Source organism: Ostrea edulis, chromosome 5 (genome assembly GCF_947568905.1).
Source record: "Ostrea edulis chromosome 5, xbOstEdul1.1, whole genome shotgun sequence".
Classification (NCBI taxonomy): Eukaryota; Metazoa; Mollusca; class Bivalvia; order Ostreida; family Ostreidae; genus Ostrea; species Ostrea edulis.
Genome location: NC_079168.1, coordinates 58,956,617 through 58,980,631, shown reverse-complemented (window position 1 = coordinate 58,980,631; position 24,015 = coordinate 58,956,617). Strand labels below are relative to the sequence as shown.

At 36.1% G+C, this 24,015-nt stretch overlaps 1 protein-coding gene across 1 annotated transcript in view; it reads right to left on the bottom strand.

Annotated features, from left to right (window-relative positions):
• Window positions 1-18,005: 18,005 nt before the first annotated feature.
• Window positions 18,006-24,015, bottom strand: part of LOC125652236 (uncharacterized) — a 35,652-nt gene continuing 29,642 nt past the window's right edge. The window contains exon 3 of the mRNA XM_048881276.2: window positions 18,006-23,642. Coding sequence (XP_048737233.1) covers window positions 22,606-23,642 — 1,037 coding nt within the window. The 3' untranslated portion in view covers window positions 18,006-22,605. The remainder of the gene's footprint in view (window positions 23,643-24,015) is intronic.

The window sequence follows — 24,015 nt, the reverse complement described above, 5'->3', positions numbered from 1 at the left end:
ATTCTATATTTTCCATTTGTATTGTATAATTTTCCATTTGTATTCTATATTTTCCATTTGCATTGTATAATTTTTCATTTGCATTGTATAATTTCCATTTGTATTGTATAATTTTCCATTTGTATTCTATATTTTCCATTTGTATTGTATAATTTTCCATTTGTATTCCATATTTTCCATTTGTATTATTTATTTTTTTCGTTTTGCATTGTATAATTTCCATTTGCATTGCAAAATCTTTCATTTGTATTGCATCCGAGGGATTGTTTATTTTGATTTGTTACGAAGGATTTCATTAGTTTAGGTCCCACTTATATTTAGCCGTGACGTACCACAAATAGACTTACTATGCTACATGTACGCGCACAGTGGCGTAGCAGTGGGCTTTTTTTTAACGTGTCAACGCCTGTCGCAACACGGGATGTCTGCATTTAAGGTCACATTATCCGAAAGATCTGTGATTCTCACATTTAGATAGCAATGCGTATGGGAAAGTATTAACTGGTTTGATGCAGCCATGACACGAGTAGAACTCGAACATGCGACCTCACGGTTATGAACCAAAGGATATATCACTGAACTACCGCGATCGGTTCCATATAAGGACTTGTTGAACATACATGTAGCTAGCAATGTGGAATCTTGCGCCGGGAGACCCCCCCCCCCTTTCCTTCACAAATATGATATTTTATATATAGATGTCAAAAAAGCATACATGTGCGTTTTATTTTGTCAAAACGCACTTGTTCCAGGGGACTTACACGGACGGATCCAGGAATTGCAGTTACGGGGGCGCCACTTTATGAGGCAGGGGGTCTGGGGGCGCCTTGAGGCGGCCCCCAGTGGGTCCAGGGGGCGAAGCCCCCGAGAGCTGGATTTTACAGATTTTATAGGGCTTGAAATATGTCATTTTTAATAAAGTAAAATTAGTAAAATGACGCAACTTTTAAGGGTTTCTGGAAAAAATAAGTTCTCTCAATAAAGTAATTCAAGAAATCAAAAGATTTTGTCATTTATTTCTCCGGGAATGGAAGAAATTATTGCTTCTTTTATCTTTTAATACATTTTTCTAAACAAGATACCAAGATTTACCTTAAATTTAGAAATTGGGGGGGGGGGGGGGGGCAGTCCCCAGAAATCCAGCAGTTTACTGCATCCTTTCGTTCAGAATTATCTAGATCAGCCAGTGGTTAAATAGGAGACTAGTTTGAATATGCTGATCACATTAGACGCATAAAAGCGTTCAATTAATTGGGGAGGGGGGTGTACGCCATTACACTTAGCAAATACGGTACATTCCTGCGAAACGTGGCTCCTGAACTTTACCTCTTCAACATCTCGCGCATTACCAAATTCGATAAACGATAACTCCATTGAATAGTTGTAACAAGCCAAACTCGATGTTAACAATTGGCTGATTGGTGGGGACCCAAGGGCCGAATTAAGTCCCCCGAATCTACTGAATTCTGACTAAATAAAAATGTGCATGCTTTTCTGGACAGTTCTATTTAAAAAAAAAAAGATCAGGGGGTGGGGGATTCGCCATTACTAGAGCTAGCTACGTATTTTCAAAAATAACTAGTCCTACATGGACCTGATCGCGGTAGCTCAGTAATATATCGCTTGGTTTGTGGGCGAGAGGTCGTGAGTTCGAGAACCGTTACTGTCATTGCCGCATCAAACCTTAGACATAAACAAAGACAGTGATTGCTCCTTTACCAAACACTCGGCATTTAAAAGTGAGAATCACGGGTCTTTCCGTAATGACCTTAAAAACAGATATTCCGTATCGCTGCACTGGCGTTGGCACGATAAAGAACCGTCATTGCTACGGCCCTGTGTGCTAAGCACGTCTACAGATGTGGTACATCAGTGACGTTAACTAATGAAATCCTTCGTAACAAATCAAAATAAACATTCCCTGGATACAATCCAAATGAAAAATTATACAATGCAAATGGAAAATATCGAATACAAATGGAAAATTATACAATACAAATGGAAAATATAGAATACAAATGGAAAATTATACAATACAAATGGAAATTATACAATGCAAATGAAATTTTATACAATGCAAATGAAAAATTATACAATGCAAATGGAAAATATAGAATACAAATGGAAAATTATACAATACAAATGGAAAAGATCAAATATTGCAACGTTTGACATGCCATACTTTTCATAGCCCACTGACACTTTGATAAGTACATATTTACCATTTGGCTGTTTGTCTCTATTTTTAACAAGTTTTATCGTATTTTTACAGCCTTTCTTACTTTTGATTCCATGTTTACATTACGAAGTAGTTCCAAATTTAGGAGGAGCGCACAGAACTCTGGGTAGAGAATGTCCGAACTCTGTGATACCATAAATAATTAAATATCTATATTTATGGTATCACAGAGTTCGGGCCCAAAACGGGCTTCGCCCCTGTGGTTCTGGTTGAATCGTATTTGACAAATTCAATAGTGTGCATGCACCTTGGGCTTAAAAAATCTCATTGTTAACTTATACGTCCCTTATTTTTCATTCATATTGGACGATTCTCACTTCTAAATGCCAAGCGTTTAGCGAAAAGCAATCACTATGTATAGTTATGTGTAAAACGTACGTCTTAGGTTTGACGCGTCCATGGTGGGGCTCGATCACTACCACTCGGCTACCGCGTCCAGACGCTTATTATTTCAGTCACACGACTGACGTGGACATTTTGAATTGAAATTCGGGAGGTATAGATATAGATCTATCATGCATCATATCATACGAAGACAATTCGGTAAGATATATATAATAAGTAATTAGTATTGATATTGTTGTGTATTACTATTTGACCTATAGATAGTTCTAGAAAGTGATGTTTATTTCATTGACACTAATGTGACCTGGATTGCTTTAGAGTATGCTTTTTTAGTTGTAAGATTACGTAATGGTTGCATCATGGTCTTTCAAGATTGTACTAGAAAATTAATTCCCATTATAATATATATACACTGAAATTCTTAGGAATAATAATAAAAAAAAAAAAGCTCTGGTAAGACACTTTTCTATTCCTTTGGATTTTTATACTCACACGGGTAAACGCGTTATCGGCTATTCGGTTGTTATCGGACATTCGGTTGAAAGTGGTTTCTGACTGGTAAGTTTATTTGATTAAAATCATTGTGATTGACAACTGGTTTGCGTTGAACCGTAAATATTAAAATTCAAGAACAAATGCGCGGATGTATTCTATAGTGTTGATGTAGAAGAATAGGAAATTTACAATAGTAGAATTTACCAATTTTGTTAGGCATATTGGTCACAATTTTTATTGTAATTTGGTCACAGTTTTTATTGTAATTAAATGCAACCCGACATTTTCTGCAATTTACCAACCATTATTTACTGTCAACATTATAACATATGATCAGTGTAGTTGATTCGGTTGATTGTTTTGAATGTTATCGGAAACCCCTGTTTTGGTTATCAGTAATTAGGTTGATTTTAATGTAGAGGATAGTAAGAATCACACGAATTACTCAGCATTGGCAATTTAATGAGTTGTATATGCAATAAAATAAAGTGGAAAAGACTTCTCTTCTAATAAAAAGTGCAATGAATTAATTGCCCTATATTGCATTAAAGTTAGATTAAAAATAACTATCAGATACAAAAATACGTGGAGTTTTGCATCTTTTTATCTTATTACAGTAAGTGTGAACGACTCAGCTTCTCAAGTTCATTCGAGGTCTCGGATAGTTGGTTTCAAAACAAATCTGTCAATGTTGACGCATCAAGGAAAGAACAATCACTGCGATTGGACCAATATTTAAAGGGGCGGGAATAAAAATAATTTTAGATGGTCACACGTGTCTTTACACTAGCGTGTCATTACATAATCTTTTAGCACGATGGAAGAGACTGCGAAAAGGGAAAACCAATACCAACTAAAACAATGACGTTGATTTTAAAATTACATGCCGAGAGTTTATTTTATGGTAAAATCAGTAAGAAATTAGGCGTCGCAAAGGCCACGTTATAAAATTGTCAGTCATGGGAACTCTTGCACCGAAAATGTCGCCAACGAAGCTCACACCGGCAATGCTCACACCGGATGTACTTTTGTTAATCGAGTATGAAATTAAAAAGAAATCAAGTGTATATTAATAGAGAAATCAGACAAAATTTATTAAGAAGAAATATTTGTACCCCAGACAATGTACCAAAGGTGTCTTTAATTTGTAGAACTGCGAGAAATTTTTAGGGAAATGACTTTCAAGAAACTGCAAAGAAAATCCAAGAGAAGCATATTTCGTCTGAACACAGGGACTCGTCACGAAATATTTGTCTTTTTAGAATTTGACATCGTCTATTCTATATTTACAAATAAATGTAAAGATAGAATAGAGAGGGTCAATTCGTGACGAGCCCCTGTGGTCTGAACACGAACGAAGTGTTGAAAATTTCTTTGCTACTGATTTTATTGCAATTTAGGCCGAGTCAGTTATATATATATACAGAGAGAGAGAGAGAGAGAGAGAGAGAGAGAGAGAGAGAAACTCTAAACGCTTTGTTGAAATATTTCGACCGGTTTACCGATCTTCTTCAGTCGTGTTTTCGTGAAGAAGACCGGTAACACGGTCGAAATATTTCAACAAAGTGTTTAGAGTTTTTTCTGTATTTTACTTCCAAAAAAGAGACTTTATAAAGTTAATAAAATGTACTTGATTGACCATAGCTCAAGGCTTGGTCAATCAAATACACTTTATTAACTTTATTGATAAAATTTCAAACTCCTATGGACATACAGTTAGGGGTGGACCAGTGATATAGGTTCAAAGGTACGCCAGTATCGCAACATTAACAATCGACCTTTGCTGTGGTTTATTATGACGTTATAGAATGCTAACGAAATGCTGAATTTCTTTAATAATGTGTTACATGTACAGGAGAGGGGTGGTTTGGGGAATTTAGTTTTTGCTAGAATTCACAGAACTTGCCGTTGTACATTCAATTAACAGTATCTAGCGGTGGTTACTTCCGAATTTCTTACGAAAATGTGGGTATATATAACAGTAAAAGACATCAAAGCATGCCATGTGTTGAAAATAAATGTTTTCTCGAAGTAGAATATCTATTGATCTTATTACTTAATCTGACAAATTATTTTAGGGGCGAGATCAAATGTTCAATGTTAGAGAAAACTGAGTTCGCATAGTTCTCACCAAGACCCCCCCCCCCCCCCCCCCCCCCCCAATACAAAACTAAATATGAAGTATGTTGAAACTAATCGATTAACAAGTAAAACAAATGAAAGTGTACATTGAAACTATTAAACGTTTATTAAAATGTATTATTATGTGGTTTTAAAGTCAGTTGTCTTTTTTCCCCACTAACGTGTAATCGATGTCGGATGACAGAAACTTACGAGTTTTTACCCCCTCTTCCCCCTAACTATTTGAATTTAGAAATTTTTCCGACATGATCTTTTCCAATGCTTTGCAAGATTTCGAAAATATCCTCTGAGAGATTTATTTTAAAATAACGACATGGAAACTGCGAATGTGAAAGAGACAACAAAACAAAAGCATTGTTCTTAAACAGACAAAATCGCCTATAGAAACATGTACTGAAATTTCTGATCACTTAAAACTGACAAGTATCTACAGGAATTTAAGGGAGTAACTTTTCAATTTTTATTGGGATATAGAGGCAACTGCGGATCCTGCCTTTTCCCGCAGCATTTTCGATCCTGTCTTTTTCTTTTCTTTTCAATATTCAGCACTATTTGAATTCTGGGATATTGCTATCCTGCCTTTTCTTTACATATCGGAGCTCGCCTTTTACACCCTGTATCCCCCCTCCCATACCTATTGATACTGCGATGGATTATAAGTATAACACGGTTATTCCTGTTTAAAAGATAAAATTTATAAGATATCTGATAAAAGTTATATCTTTTAAAGTTTACGAGATATCTTGTATCTTTTATAAGACATCTTATATTTTTTTCTTTATAAGATATCCCATCACTCTTATACATGCAGATATCTAGTATATGTAAGATAAACTTTACAAGACATTTTATTAACGTAATCTCAAATCTCCGTTGTCAAATCAAAACCGATATTGAATCTCACGCTACGTACGGTGCAATTTACACTGAAATCAAATAGTGAAACTTACACTTGTTAGGCACGAGATAATATAATGCCAAATACTTGGGACCGCCTACCTATAATTTAACCGACCTATCAAAAGCGCTCTTTAAAATCACTCGGGGACTTTCCAAATGAACTATCTGAAGCACGTCATGTACTTGCCGATATGTCTCGTTCACACTTACTGTAAATCCGCAGTAAGAGAGACATACAATACTTTGGAGGCGCGTAGCTCCCACAACTGCGTACACATTATCAGAGAGAGGGAGAGGAGGGCTAGAAGACAGAGAGATACTTTGCCGTTAAGATTGATTGGTTGAATATTGTTTAACGTCCCTCTCGAGAATATCTCACTCATATGGAGACGGTCACCATTACCGATGAAAGGCTACAAAAATTAGGCGTATGCTCGGCGCTTACGGCCTTTGAGCAGGCAGGGATCTTTATCGTGTCACACCTGCTGTGACATGGGGTCTCGGTTTTTGCGGTCTCATGCGAAGGACCGTCCCATTTAGTCGCCTCTTATGACAATTAAGGGGTACTGAGGACCTATTCTAACCCGGATCCCGTTACCTAAAAGTAACTGCATTATATAATCCCGGTTTATGATTTAATTAGCATCATAATGTCCATGTATGTACATGTAGTAGACGGATTAGGATGTTCTTCATTCTTGGCACACTGATTTTGAGTACGAATAACTCCATTTACTTGATCAAGATATAGGGCTCATGGCGGGTATGACCGGTCGACAGGGAATGCTTACTCCTCCTATGTACCTGATCTCACCTCTGGTATATCCAGGGGTCCGTGTTTGCCCATCTCTCTATTTTGTATTGCTTATAGGAGTTATGAGATTGATCACTGTTCGTTATTTCACCTTTCATCAGTAACGTGTACCATACATGTTTATACCGTGCTGTCGAAAACAACGGGGAAAATCATAACGAATGTAAAGTCAATCCACGTACACACGATGAGTTGGCATAATTAAACATTTTAGAAAATAATTTTGTGAATTCTTTTGGGTTTCGAAATTGACAAGAAACCCTGTTTCTATGCACAAAAAATAGATGATTTCATTGGTAAAACCCAGGAGCTTCCCCCCTGGACCCCCACAAGGGCTTTGCCCTTCCCCACTGGGGGCCGCATGGCGGCGTCAGACCTTGCTATGCTTCGCGTACACTTCATTTTGTTTCTGGCTACGCGCCTGCTCTGCTTATGCATATGGTGACAAACATAATCAGGCTTCAATTGCAATGTTATTCAAATAAGTGTAAATATTTGAATTCATGTACGTACAAGTATATGTGGTGTGAAAATCAAAGAATGCAATGAAAATGAGAAATGTGTCAAAAGAGACAAATATCAAACAATCGCGCAGGAACCAGCCCTATAGCATAATAACTAATGGCCAGTGAATAAATGATCCAAGTGCATGACAAAAAGCCTTTTCTGCATAATGATCAGAGTAAATTGCATGTTATGCATGGTCGGAAAACATTTCCTCATCTGATAGAGAATGACTGTACCATCAAGTTAGGGTTTGATCACGATGGACAAAGGGCGTGTATTTATCCCTGTCCATCCATCTCGACTGAGGTTTATGTTCGTGCGTTTTGGTGCGTGTGTCAGTAATTAAATTTTATATAGAAAATAGTATTGTCACATGTAATTTACATGTGGATTGTTCTTTGGTAGGTAGTACATCAAGGTTTAGTTCTTAGTTGGTTACTGTAACATAAACGAGGGCTGTTCGATATGTAATGTGTATTGTACGATATCTCAAAAGCATTCGACTCAAATAGTGAAATGAACATTACATCCCTTCAAAGTATTTTCCACGGTTTGAAATACATAATTTCAATCTCTGAATCCATTTCTGAAATGCGTCACGGTACGCTGATTTAGGTAGACCGATTGATGGCTTAGCCAAGGGCTTGTCGGGACTTGTAACGACGACCAGATAAGAACTTTTTAAGTTTTGGAAAAAGGAAAAAGTCGCATGGGGCTAGATCTGGAGAGTATGGTGGGTGTGGCAAGACAGTCACCTTCTCCGACTTCAAAAATTGCTTCACAAGCTCAACTGTATGTGTCAGATGGAGCATCATCATGAAGTAGACGAACATGCATAAATCCTGACACAGGGCGTCGTTTATGATAATATTTCTTGAACTTTTTTAGTATAACATCTCGGTAATACCGACCTGTAACACTTTTGCCCTTCGACACCGGAGTGTGTACGGTTATACCTTCACATGAGAAGAATATGCAATAAAGAACCTTCTTTGTGCCTATGGTTCTTTTGGCAACTACAGGCTCTCTACCGTGTTTAGTTAGTCATATTTTGTTTCCAATTTTTCTTATTGGTTCGAAATAGTGAACCCGTGTTTCGTCACCAGTAACAATGTTTGCAAATTGTCTTTGATTGAATTTGGGAAACATTTTGAGCAGTTTCCTTAGCGGGTTGTACTCGTACCCGTTTTTGGTCACCTGTGAATATATGCGGTATCCATCTGGCAGAAATCTTTCGTACTTTCAAAATACGTTTCAAAATGAAATACACCCGCGATAGCGATATGCCAACAGCTTTGGCAATATCACGAATCGTGTATCTGCCATCACTTTCAATTATTTCCCTGACTTTTGAAACATTTGCCTTGCCTGTTCCAGTCACAGGTCGGCCAGAGTTTGCTGCATCTTTGACGGACTCTGTGCCAGTCAGAAATTTCTTTCTCCACCTACGAACTGTCTCATAAGATACCTTGTCAGATCCATAAACTTCCCCCAATACGCTTCCGAGATATCAGCTCTTCTGTGATGGAGGTACGTTTAGTATTCTGTTGAACGCTTAGGTGGGTACAAGATGTACACATATATTATATACTAGCAATGTAAATAAGTATAAAAGTTATGAAAGCGTAGATTTTGTTCATATCAGCCGTTGGTATACATTAAACTGGTCATATCAAGAATGATATTTGTTTGAATTAGGCCATCAAATCAAAACATGAAATATTTTTTATTTCCTCGACTGCAAGATTAACAAGATGGTGATTATCGATTTTTCCATCGTGTTTCAAAATACCTTATACAGCATGAACTAGACACTAAATTGGTGTTTAGTGATAGAAAATTTGTGAAACTCGTGTTAAGTGTACGGAACGAAGTAATAGAGATTTATAATCATAGTATTTGCGTTGCGTCATCCTCATCTGCTGGGTACTGAGTTGATGGATCTAATGGAAATTAAGAGTTTTTCTGGTGACAGTTTGATTGATAATATGTTGTTTAACGTCCCTCTCGAGACTGTTTCACTTATAAGGCGACGTCACTATTGAGAGTGAAGGGCTGCAAAATTTAGGCCTATGCTAGGCGCTTGGGTCTTTGAGCAGGGAGGGATCTTTATCGTGCCACACCTGCTGTGACACGGGACCTCGTTTTAAGCGGTCTCATCCGAAGGACCACCCCATTTAATCGCGTCTTACGACAAGCAAGGGTACTGATGACCTATTCTAATCCGGATCCCCACGGGATGGCAGTGATGAGCATTTGTACCCACCGCGTATGCATGAAGTACGTTTTGCGTCTCACTGTGCATAAGAGTTCCACAAATGGAAAGAACTATTGGGCAACTCGGAAATTGCGTATTCAGTAAACATCTGCATTACCGAATGACCGAGTTTTGTGCGAACTTTTATATAAGCTCTAATTTCTTCAATATTCTCAACCCGTTTCCTAACCATTTTTACAACAGTGGTCAACGACTGTAAGTATGACTATAAGTTTAAATCTATGTAGATCTAAAGGCTCGTGTTTATACCGCTGGAAAGGTATTGAATAGAGCTTTTCAAGGGTATCATCATCCAGGAAATCGTACAAAGCGTTATCGCGCTGTGGTACAATACACATTACGTATCGAACAGCCCTCGTACATGTATTTTCGCTTGGTTGTCTCTGGTAAGTTTATGAATTTATGCCTTTTTCTCATTGTATAGCCTTGATATTTCATGTGTTAAATCATTAATGGCTTATTGTCTGTATTTGATAACATCATTGGGATGGTTATCGGTACAATGTTCTACTATTATTCGAAATGGCATGTGGAGAAGCTACAGTAGTAGCACGTGAAATGATCCAGGGTATCTGAAACAAAAATATAAATTTCGGATTTAATGAGGGCTATCATTTTCAAATGTTTTCAAAAATTCACATTAATAGGAGAAAAAAAGTTTTTTATTCGATCATTTTATAACTTGACATCAGTCCAAACTCCCTCTTCCTAGTATAAAATGCCCCATATCTTACCTGTACTACCTTACTATTTTGTCTGACAGTTAATCACACATATACAAATTGTCCGTGGGGATCCGGGTTAGAGTAGGTCCTAAGTACCCCTGCTTGTCGTAAGACCCCTCCCTGCTCAAAGACCTAAGCGCCTAGCATAGGCCTAAATTTTGCAGCCCTTCACCTGCAATGGTGACGTCGCCTTATAAGTGAAACAGTCTCGAGAGGGACGTTAAACAACATATTATCAATCAAACTGTCACCAGAAAAACTCTTAATTTCCATTAGATCCATCAACTCAGTACCCAGCAGATGAGGATGACGCAACGCAAATACTATGATTATAAATCTCTATTACTTCGTTCCGGACACTTAACACGAGTTTCACAAATTTTCTATCACTAAAACACCAATTTAGTGTTTAGTTAATGCTGTATAAGGTATTTTGAAACACGATGGAAACCTTATTTCTGATAACATAAATACTGAAAAACCGAAGTTTCCGATAACATCTACCGTATTGTTTTTATCCCACCCGATGTTTTTGATAAACTTTACAGTTCGCTTACTCTAAGTTTATTTCGATCTATCATTTTCTAAAGGATTATATAAGTCTAAAAATGCAAATCCATATCCCCTCTTGAATAAATTCAATTCTTTACTGCGCTAGTATCACATTTTTGATAGAATTTTACAGAATACATAACGAAATGTCTATTTTCGGTGCTGTTCATCTCTTAAATGGGAATTGTTTGAAGTGCGCATCTAGCTATTGAAAGCTATTTAGTATTACAATTACTGCTGCATAGAATGTGTCTTTATCAATAAAAACCACATATGAACTTACTCTATGTTTCCCAAACATACAGCATCATTGAACCGAATGTCCGATAACAACCGAATAACCGATAACAACCGAATGTCCGATAGCAACCGAATAGCCGATACATGTAACAACCGAGTGTCCGATAACACCGAATGTCCGATAGCAACCGAATAGCCGATAACAACCGAATGTCCGATAGCAACCGAATGTCCGATAACAACCGAATGTCCGATAGCAACCGAATAGCCGATACATGTAACAACCGAGTGTCCGATAACACCGAATGTCCGATAAAGCATGCACCCATGTGATATCGGGAACTACGATTTTGGATTATTATTTTTGTGTGTTTGGATTTATTGTTCAACTACCGTAAGTTAATATTTTGCTATTTTAACAATTTTCTTTCAATTATCAATTGTAAATAAATCTTATTAATTGTTTGATTGCCTTTTGTTAGTAAATTCTGCTGCGCTATATTAAGGGTTTGTTCTGACCCATAACAATATGCAGTAAGTCTAGTGATAACTCTATAGTATTCATGAACATCTGCGCCAATTAAACTTTATGGAAAAGGAGGGGGCATAAATTGTATAAATTTCAGGACTTCCGCACCGTCGGGGCCTTAAGGGCGAGGCAAAATCTTCTAGAAATTGACAACTGCACATATGTAAGAAAAGTTAATGCATTAATCATGTAGAGCAGGAAGGCCTCTACCAAATCCCAGGTTCTCACTCCAGGGTAGGGCAAAGATTGCTGAAGGCCTATAGTGTTTAAATTTGTAAAATATTTACACGTCATCTTCTTTAGTGCTATTGACACGAAATTGAAACTGAATCTGATTTAGAAGAAGCAAGTAGTCCTTTACTATAAGAATTGTAAATTTTAGTCCCGGGGGTAGGGGTTTGGGTTTAAAGGTGGGGGGTCAAAATTATCATGGTTATTATTCATTGTCTTTATCATTTTAAAGAGTTCTTCAATCTTTAATTTTGCTGATACAGTATAAAAACTAAATGCATATTTTGGAAAAGCAGAAAGGAATGTACCCAAGGGTTCGGACTCCAGGGTGGGTTCAAACAGTCATAGTGTCAATATAACGTATATTATGTGAAGTCTTTCATCAGTATGGGTACTTTTGTGTGGGCATTTGTGTTTTATGAACACGTCTTGTTTTATACTATATTTATGGAGCGCCAAATTAACATAAACTGAAATAATTGCAGATTTCTTTAAATATTTGAAGATATCATCAATTCATTTCATGCGCGCAACAATTCAAAGATCTCTTCAAATAATTAATGATATCTTCAATTCTGAATTATTGCGCGCATTAATTGAATTGGTGATAGCAGTATTCCTTCTGCTGAATTGATGCGCGCTATAATTGAATTGTTGCTCTCTTTACATGAATTGCTGATATCAACAATGGAATTGCATGATGCGTGCTACAATTCAATTGAAGAGATCGATAATACAATATTAATGCGCACAAAATGGATTATTACTCTCTTCAGTTGAATTAATGATATCATTAGTCCAACTAATGCGCGCAATAATTCTTTTAGAGAGAGAAACTATCTAATTAGAGATATCTTCAATTCAACATTTCAACTATTGAATTTAATATTATTATTATTTCTCTTAATTGAATTCTTGCTCTTTTAAAAAGAATTGATGCGCACATTGATTCCTTATATAAAATAGTTAGATAATTAAAGATATCTTCTATTGAATTAAAGAGATCATCAAATCATTTATACCGAGCTCCAAATTCAATTTTGTGAGCAATAATTCCACCACATTAACGCGCTTATCAATTTAATTATTGCACACAATAATTGGATTGACGCGCACATGAATTCAATTATTGTGCGCAATAATTAGATTCATGCGCACATCAATTCAATTGATGATATTTATTTATTGATGTTTCCGCCACACTCAACAATTTTTCAGTTATATGGTGGCGCTCAGTTTTTATTGGTGGAAGAGATAACCCAGATACAATATACCTGGGAAGAGACCACCGACCTTCGGCAAGTCAACTGGGAAACCTTTTCACTTACCGGCGCGAGCGGGATTCGAACCCGCGCCGAGCAGAGGTGAGAGGTCGTATGATCAATACGCAAGTTCCGAGTTACCCAAAAGTTATTTCCCTTTGTCGAACTCTTTCGCATTTTATGACGTATGGTGGGTACACAATGTATACATTATATCATAGACTGGCATTGTACATAACGATTACGTACGATTAATGGAATAAAAGCGTAACTTTTGTTTATATCAATCACTGGTATGCATATTCTGGCCATACCAAGCATATGTTTGAATAAGATCATCAAATTGGCTATTGAATCATTATTCGTTTCCTCTTCTACATGAGTGACGCTTTTATCAAAGAAAGATGGCAATTAACAATATTTGTTTGAGCCATTTTGTTATCCAATACTCATAAACTCACTAAAGTTGCCTTTTCCCTGAGATAGGAGGGTCTCAGAATCTCTGGATATCATCTTTTAAGAAATAATACAACGATAGTAATTAGCAAATGTACCCACTGTCATCATATTTCACATCATAATTTACGGAAGAGTTCGATAAAGGGAAATAACTCTTGGAGAACTCGGAACTTCCGTATTGATGAGAGCAATAATTGAATTGATGATATCTTCAAAAAGAATAACATTAACGCGTTTTGAAATATATATTACATATGGTCTCAAGTGACTTTTTAGGATTTAGCCTCTCAAACAATGCATACTGATGAAATAATGCTTCAAAATCTACATTATAATGAATAGATGGGTTAGGTTTGTATGAAATTTCTTAGAATTTTATGTTGGGAGCGTTTACGGTCTGGTGACGCTGGATTGTAACGGTAGCAGAAAACAATCCAGTTTCGTTTTTCTCGGTTTTCTTGCAGTATGACGTCATACTAGCAATATTGTGCCGCAATACCGAGGTTACTGTGCAGACAAGAATTGTAGTTAGAGGGCGCAACTTCACGGATCCAGGAATTGTAGTTAGAGGGCGCAACTTCACGAGAAGTGCCCCAGTGGGTTCAGGGCAAAGTCCCCGGAAGCTCCTGGATTGTATAGGCCTTCAAATATGTCTCCTAACTATTTTCTGTCATTAATGAAGTAAAATTAATAAAATGACACATTTTAAGGGTCTTTTTGTAATAAAATATAAGTTCTTCCAACAAAAGCAACAATAAATCAAAAGATCTTGCCATTTTTCTCTAAGAGTGGAAAAAATGATTTGCTTCTTTCATCGTTTGTTTATTTATTTTTTCTAAATAAATGACCTCATCGTTTTCAGATCCTTCTCCAGTGTAAGGGCTAGAGAAGATCTGATGTTAATTAGATTGATCCTTCCTTCCGTCAGTCTGACAGTCCAATTCTTGTCCTCTGCAACTCCTTTGAAACCGCTCAACAAAACTCAACAGAATTTCATGAAAGTACATACCGGTAGTTAATATTTGCAAGAAATTTTGATTTGATTTTTTTGCTGTGAGCTATGCTCCTTTAAAATTTTGGCCTACGTTAGCCCTGTTTTAATCTTGTCTGCGCAACTCCTGAAATCGCTGAACAGAATTTGTAGTTGATAAGGACATACTATGTTCAAAGGAAATTTTCATTTTTTTAATGGGAATTTAGCCAAAAAAAAATATATTTCTGTAACAGTTTCTCAGCGTAACCTAGGAACAGAATTTTATGACACTTTTTATTTAGTAAGGATATAATCTGTACATGTGTATTTAAGCAGGGTAGTCTGATTCATTTTTTTTCTGGGAGTTGTGCCCCTTTTGAATGTAGAATTTGGACCACAATATACTATTCTGTGAAACCACTGAACAGAATTTCATGTAACATGAAACATGCTGTGTAGATGTGTATATCTAAAGCAATTTCTGATTTGTTTTTTTTTTCTGGGAGTAATTTTGCCCCTTTTGAACGTAGAAATTAAAATATACTACAATTGTACATGTAGTACTATTTGGTGCAAGTGAATGAAACCGGGTTTCAAGTGATTTGTAATTAAACTATTTTTATGCCCCCGAGATCGAAGATCGGGAGGCATATTGTTTTTGTCCTGTCTGTCATTCTGTAATTCTGTCTGAAACTTTAACCTTGCTAATAACTTTTGAACAGTAAGTGACAGAGCTTTGATATTTCACATGAGTATTCCTTGTGACAAGACCTTTCCGTGGGTACCAACATGTTTTACCCCGTGACCTTGGAATTTGACCTACTTTTTGAAAACTTTAACCTTGCTAATAAATTTTGAACAGTAAGAGATAGAGCTTTGGTATTTCACATAGTATTCGTTGTAATAAGACCTTTCCTTGGGTACCAACGGTTTTGATCCTGTGACCTTGACCTTGGAATTTGACCTACTTTTTGAAAACTTTAACCTTGCTAATAACTTTTGAACAGTAAGAGATAGAGCTTTGATATTTCACATAGTATTCCTTGTAACAAGACCTTTCCTTGGGTACCAACGTTTTTGAACCTGTGACCTTGACCTTGGAGTTTGACCTACTTTTTGAAAACTTTAACCTTGCTAATAACTTTTGAACAGTAAGAGATAGAGCTTTGATATTTCACATGAGTATTCCTTGTGACAAGACCTTTCCGTGGGTATTGAACCTTTTGACCTTGACATTTGACCTACTTATAATTTTTTTTTTACATTGGTCATAACTTCTAAATGTTAAATATTAGAGCTTTCATTATGTACATGAGCATTTCTTTTGACAAGATCTTTCTTCTGGTACCAAGATATTTGCCCTTGTGACCTTGACCATCTTCGGAATTGGCCATTATCGGGGGCATTTGTGTTTCACAAACACATCTTGTTGTTTTAGCATTTTACACTATTTACATTTCTCAACAATTTTACATATTACTTGAATGGTGCCATTTACTTACATAGGTAAACATAGTACAGTATACATAGGCGGATCCAGGAATTTGTGAAGGGGGTGGGTGTCTTTTTGGTATTTTTCACAACGTCCACCCCTATCTTAGGGAGATCTGAAGACAGATTTTTATACATGAAAATGCTTGGTTTATTGACTTCTTTTTTCCAAAGTTATAGTCGATCTAATAGCCATACTCAGACTTGATATCGCCAATAAATAAAGAGAGAGAGAGAGAGAGAGAGAGAGAGAGAGAGAGAGAGAGAGAGTTACTGCCAATAGGCTGGAGGTCTGGGGGCGGCATAGGCCCCCAGAAGTTCTTGGGCAAATGGTGCATTTGGAGCACTTTTCACTTTCAAATAGTCTACTTTTAAAACAAAACTTTTATGTTACAGATGTTTTTTAAGAATTGTACCTGACGAAAATATCGTAAATATATATCAGTGTGTTGTCTTATTTATCCTAGAATTACATGATATACTGGTGTTGATAAATTTGAATGAAGCAATTACTTATGCATGTAAGTATGCACCTTTCATATCATTTTGACTCAAAGTCTCGTTAAAATTGAATAACTCTTAAACTTTTTGCCCCCCCCCCCCAAAAAAAATGAAAGGTTGGGGGGGGGGGGGGGGGGTCTGGATCCGCCCTTGAGTTTAGTGCAGAGGCATAAGAATTTGTTGTATTTTATGCATAACATTGCCATTCATTATGTGTAGCATTGTTATTCATTGTAGGGGCGTGGGGAATGTGTGAGCTGATCACTTTTTCTTTTTGGACGTATAGCTGCCTCAAATGTATTGTTAGAATATCTTTTTATAAAACTCTGTACTTAACCAATGTAAATTTCTAGGTTTATTTGATATCAAGAAAACCCCCAATTTCAGGAAGCTCTTTTTTCTGATTGAATATATGGATCTTGATCGTGATGCAGTCATCGCATTGCTGAGTATCCGCCGGAATATTTGTAGACATTTTGAAAATATGTTTTGTTTTGCTGTCTTTTCGAACTGTTTAGAAATTTCGGACAGAGCTGATGCGTATTAACTGAACATAAATATAAGGACTGAATATCTAGTTTGTATTATGGGGGTATAAAAAAGAATGGGCGGAATAACCCCACGCCTTCATTGTTTTATTCCCCATCATACAAACAAATCGTATGTTAGCAGTCTGGGACAAAACTTTTTTAAATACAATATCCCTAGTAAAGGCTGTAATATGAAACAATTGAATCCATAATTTACAAGTAATTTGATTAAACAAGTAACTGTATATATACCTATATTGTCCTACGAAGCACCTGTTCTTTTTTGTCTTCTCTGTATTCTATTCAGAAGCTTTTGTCATCTCGTCTGTTTTTCAAAAGCTGTCATCACTTGTCTTGTATGTTTATTGTACATGAAATCGTGAATTTCACTATGATCTTAAAAAACCCCAATATCTTTCGTTTTTCTTAATTTGTATTGGTTACCTTTCAGACCACCTGCTCTGAATATCGAGGACAAGAACTGCATGGACGTAAAATAACACCGTAGAATACAGTTATGCAGTAGAATATGGTTCAACTAGTAAAAACCAACGGACCATCAACATAAATCCGCTATGCGTTTTGTTCAAGTCGATAATCCACAATAATTTTACTCTGTATAGCAATTTGTTTTCTCCATTGTTAAATGTACTCAGTAAGAGGTTTGGAGTTCCCAACGTGGATACGTCGCTATATTCAAACACTGAGACTTTTATTCAAAAGAAGATGCGTAAAATACTACTCAGACAATACATGTAACTTTCTATACTCATCACAGAACAAGAACAACAATGTTTCTTTAACATTTATTCTCAAATTGGAAAAAATCAGAGATCATACGCATGATAACGATATTTTATATCTAATTAAGATCTCTAAATTCCATGAAACAAAGCGACACAATATACTGAAAGCACAATATAGAAAGATAATACAGATACTAATGTACGGATAAACTAAGAAGAATTTCGCAACTTTTCATTAAATATGGAAAAAACCAAGTTTTCGTATATGTAACAGAGAATGATTGAGCATTTGGGGGATTTTAAGCAGTGCAGATTCCTGGAAAAGTCTAGTTTCAAGATTCGTTGTTCGTGAAATTGATTATCTAACTGAAAAGACAGAAACTTACATTGAATAAACGAATTGAAATACATTCATATTTCCACACATGCCAAACGTTTTGAATCATCACTAAAACAATATTGTCAAAATTCTCCTTGAATATCTTTAAAATGAAATTCATGTGGCATCAAATGAAAGAGAGCAGAAAACAATAAAAATATTGCAAAATAAAGGTCCTCAATTTGACTGGACAAATTCTGTGTTATGTGCATATGATAAATGAAGCAAGCAAACAGTCCGTTACCTCGGCCGATATCATGACAATGTACACAATCAGGGGAGACCAAAAAAAAAAAATAATAATAATAATAAAAAGCGGAAAAGTGTCCGTTCTCTGCACGTGGCCTATTAACAGCTGTAATAGAAACCAGAGGCAGGTCAACCGATGCATTTAAAGATGAGATTTGTGTAGTGTTAAGGATCAAATTATTCTATAACGAGAACAAATTAGTTTTATTTCCACGTGTGTAGTAGATTTAAACGGACCGAATTGCTGGGAATTTCCAAAATAACAGGATTTTCTTTTTTCAATGGGTTTCGTTTAAAACATTTTGAATATCGGTCAGAAGATCTATCCCAAATCAAAATCCAATTGAAACGAATGACTTTTCACCGTACTCGAAACTCGTACAATATGTGGATTTTTTTTTTAATCTTGGAGCATATCTGTGTTGTTTTAGTTATCATTAAGGGGTTATAATACAAGTCACGAATTTCGATTGTATATTTCCGTTTCCTTTACCCCTCGTTTTAATCAGAATCTATCAGGAAAACGGAATTCCAAAAGAAGCGTCGAAGATTTCAAAGTTCCCACGCAGAGGAGGAAAATTTTGACAAATTAGCAACCGGGGGTGGGGGTGGGGATTGTGTATGGAAAATTGTGTTTTAAAAAAATTCAATTAAACTTCGATATTTTACATTTGCAAAATATGAAAATCGTCAAAATAGATGAATTTCTTAAAATTAATAAAAAGTGTTGCGACGGCATAAATAATTATCAAAAGGCCTTAAAAATGTTACATCGAGCATCTCAAAGTGTGATGTAGTACTACTGTAATATTAGACAAGATGCGGGCGACATCTGATTGAAGATGTACAGTGGCTGTATTATTTTGTATTCTATAAAAAATCATGGAATATAATTCAAATTGTGAAATATTAGATGGACCTTTGACCGAAAAGTTTAAATATTGATAAGTTATACTTGAAGAATTAAAAATGAATATACTGAGACTATTAACACAACTAGGCTGGGATTTATATTATTACTATACTGAAAACCTTAACATTGACATTTTGTTCTTTTAATTGCCAGGATATCTTTTGATAAAGCTTCCTGTTTGAAAGGAAAGGATATATTTTCTTGCCTCCTTTGAAATGCTTAGGGATATACTTTGTTTGTCCGAGTTTCTTAATATTCTATCAATGCATTACATCCATATAAATATAAACATTTTTGAAATACACAGCAAATGTTCTTGTATGACTGCGAAATGCATATGATGGAACAGCTCATATCATGTTCATATATTGCAGTGCATAATCAGTAGATTGTACTCCCCACCCCCCAATAATTCGAATATTACATTCACAACACCCAATAAACATTGCAATTTTAATGTTACCAAACATATAGCACCTATTTCCGGTTGAGACACTACACACATAACACTATAGGCAACAGCTTTAATTTCAATCCTCTGAAGAAAAAAAAACAAAAACGAAATTCTAAAGCATCCAATGGCAATTTCATTTTTTCCTTCTAAATTTAAGTAATGAGCACTGGACTTAATCGAGGAAGAGGAAAATGTTTGTATTTTGTGAAGTAAAGAGAATTTTAGGCAATGGTTAGGGGGGGGGGGGATGTCACTTTTGAAGTCATGGAACGTGTATTGGAGATGTCGATTTTTGTTCAGATTAACAGATAATCTAGCCTAGTATATTGCAAGATATAGTTACATTGTACCATGTGCTCTATTCTGCGATTATGACAAAGGAATTTAGCCACATTTTTGTTTTAATTGAAATTTCTGTAAAATACGAAATAACTTCCGTCATGAATCATTGTATAATCTGAAAAGGAATTTATTAGATGAACCAACTTACATGTAAGCTTAGTACAATCTGGAAAGTTAAAAAATACGGTTTCTTTTTTTTTTAAATAAAGACAGTGCTACATTATATTTATCTTCACCTTTAAATAGAGGACTTTTAGGGGGGACTTACCTACGTTATTAATATATACTTTTGAATACGTATTTACCTCTTTTAGACTTTAATAACATAGATAATATTCTGTTAAAATAGAAAACGAAACATTAATCTCTTATGATTAATCAAGGAATGTGTTTTAAGGATTGAAAGCTTAACATAATTGTACAGATTTTAAAAAAAAAAAATCAAGTCAGTAACTATCGTTGCATATTCACAAAATTGCAAAGTCCTTACAAAACAAACACAGTGTCGTACACTTTATAAGTTATCACACAATATTATGCTTAAAAGGAAAAAAATGACATGAATATTGGCAGTAAATACTGACTTTTTGGATGAAGAGCTGCTACAGCAGAATAAATCAATGCTTTAAGCATCTAGGATTAAGACGAACATATATACATAAAACGAGCAGGATCTTCGTGGTTTTTATAAGGTCAGAGTTCAACGTCTGTGCACGGGCCTTATTCCATACTCTGATATTTGATACCGAATGAATACGGAATTAAATCAACGAATCTGCTCTAATGACACCAAAAACCACCCAACCTATTGCTGCTAGCCCTCTAGATGAAGGTGCAATATCATACCCCATGAATAGTAGTACTTTGATGGCACTCGTCATATGTTGGTGTCATTAAAGTAGAAATTTAGGTTTGATACAAACACTTGTTTTTTTTAACGATACATGCAATGCAAGCACGACAAAAAAGAAAATAATGGGGAAAAAATAATATAACATACACTGGTCTCACCAATACATATCATATATAGCAACAACTATAAACATTAGATAAGGGTTATTCTATATATATGTCTAACAATTCACTATATCAAAAGTTTTTTGGATTTTAGGCGTTAGACGCCACAGATATTCGCATAATCACTACCTCGACAAAGATATACACAAAAAGTAAAACACAAAAGTCATTGATAACAACCATCTGTGTACTGAATCGGATAAAGGGCTACACACACCATTTCCAAAACATGCACGAAAGTTAGATGATTTTCCAACTATTGTCTACAAAAAGTAAGGTAAGCGATTTTACACAGCTAAAATAAAATAGGTGCTGTAACACACAGTCAGGTTTCTATGCCTTCCAACAGTCCCCACATGTTACAAACTCCTGTTTCTAAAAGTGAGCATATTTACAGATTATGTATGCAGTTAGTAATCAAAAACCCCCCGACATGTTGAGAGACAATAATTGCTCTTGGAGCCAACGGAAAAAAAAACCACAGGACAAAAATGTACTGAAAAAGCTGACCAGATTGTCCCAAACATCACCGGTTCTTAGCATGAACACTCAAAAAAAGCGTGACATCACATACCAGGACCAACATAAATACTGGTGTAGAACACATTATTTAAGGTACTTTGACCAGAACTCTTCTGTATCAGAAGTGTAAGTACAAGCAAGATCAAACGAGTAAGAGTCAGATTTAGATGCTGAATCATCAAAGGCACAAATAAAATAAACCATACCGTAATTTATACTTTAAAAAGGACTACTGGAGTCTGCATACCACAATAGACACTGCGCAAATGCTGACCTTTTCCTATTATGCGTTTTAGGTTACAAGTGAACATATTTGAAAGAAAATGTTTCATTTGTGAAAATGAAAGTTGCAAACTGTAGCAAATCTCCGAACACATCAACACCACCGTGCTGTTAAAAAAACAAAAGGGAAGGAAAGTTTCTATGAGAAGATCAGCACTTTTAAAACAAAAACACCATACACCAAATATATCAAGAAGACACGACAACTCTAACAATGTGGATACAACAATGGACTCGCTTATTAACTAGTTCTTTGGTATTCTATAGATTTTAAACTTTTCTGTACAATACATAAACTTGTACAACGAAATACTAATTTTCATAAATGAAATCAAGTGCGTATCTATCTCTTACTTTTTGGTAAATTTCGAGAGAAAAAAAGGGGAAAAGAACAATGAAGACTTGCACAAGTCAAAAAATATTCCGACAACTACAATACTGTCAAAGAGAAGAATAATTCGAAACTAAATAAAAACAATTGATGCCTGTTACATGGTGAGTGGCGGTGGGGGTGCCGTTTGGTTTTCTGGGCCGGGATAACTGGAATTTTGTTTCATGACCGACTCTAGCTTTCTCTCTAAAAATGCAACTCTTTCCTTTAAGTAATGATTTTCATACTCTAGTTCCAGAGCACGCTTATAGAAATTCCTCTCCTTCTCCTTCTTTGCTTCTCGCGACCTTCGGGCCGAATCATTGTTTTTCTTCCTTTTTTCCCAGTAACCTGGGTCCTTCAGGTCGGAGGGCACCGTAGACTTTTTCCTCTTGCAGATAAGTTTTCTGGGTTTGTAACCAGCCACAGTAACTCCGCTGTTGATCATCTGATCCACGTTGATGTCTGGTGACGGACTATCCCCAGTCCAATCAGGGTGTGTTGTTGGTTGACTGTCGCTCGTTTTTGAGTCGCTATCGGACTCCACCATGTCAAATAACTTCCGCTCGGAATCCATATTCGGACTTAACTTCTGGGAAGTCCGATCTCGCAGTTTGAAAGACAATGGTGAATAAGGGCCCTCTTTAAGAGAAACATTCTTGCCGTTACCACTTCGTGTCGGTTCGAATAAATCCGTATGTGTGTTCATCGTACAATTGTTCCACTTGCCTTCGTCAGTCTCGGCCTTCAGGGCTATGTTGGAGTCCGGGTATTGTTCGTTGGAATAATTCCCATATCTTTTGCGGAACTGGTCTTGTGGGGGCTTGAAATGACTACTCCCAAAATTCTGCCCAAAGGCGTTGTTTCCGTTAATGCTGCCATTCGAGATTGGGTTAAAGCCATTATTCTGGGTAATGTGTTGAAAGCCTCCACTCTGGTGAAAGTCAACGGGCGGCTGTTGCCCGGGCAAGGACCAGCAATCGATGTTGTTGGGTGCAAATCCCTCCTTCTCCATTTTGACAATTTGCGAGGATTGTGACGATCCCGGAAAACTTTCAGAGGGCCAGAATGGGAGATCACACCCAGCATCCATCAGCATCGCACCGGCCATTAGTTTAGAAATACTGTTATCCTCAAACTGTGATGCTGACATACCTAAAAAGGGGAAAACAACACGGAAATGATAAATTTATATTATGCAATTAATGAAAGATAAAAGATGATGATAAGGACAAATATAGAAAAAACAAACAAATATCGGAATTAGAGACGACGATAGATGACGCGTGAGTCACTTGTATACGAGTTTACAGTGTGAAAAAAAAATTCCTGCACTCCCACATACACATGTGTTTCTATGAAATATTTATCCATTTAAACTTGCAATAAAATCAGTATACAATACTAATCAAACCATGGTTATTTATTAATGTTATAAGATTTGTTAAATTGTGACAGGGTGCAAGTGTGGCGGTCGTCAAAAGCCAAACCGTCACACCCCAAAAGGAAAAATATCACGTGATGATTT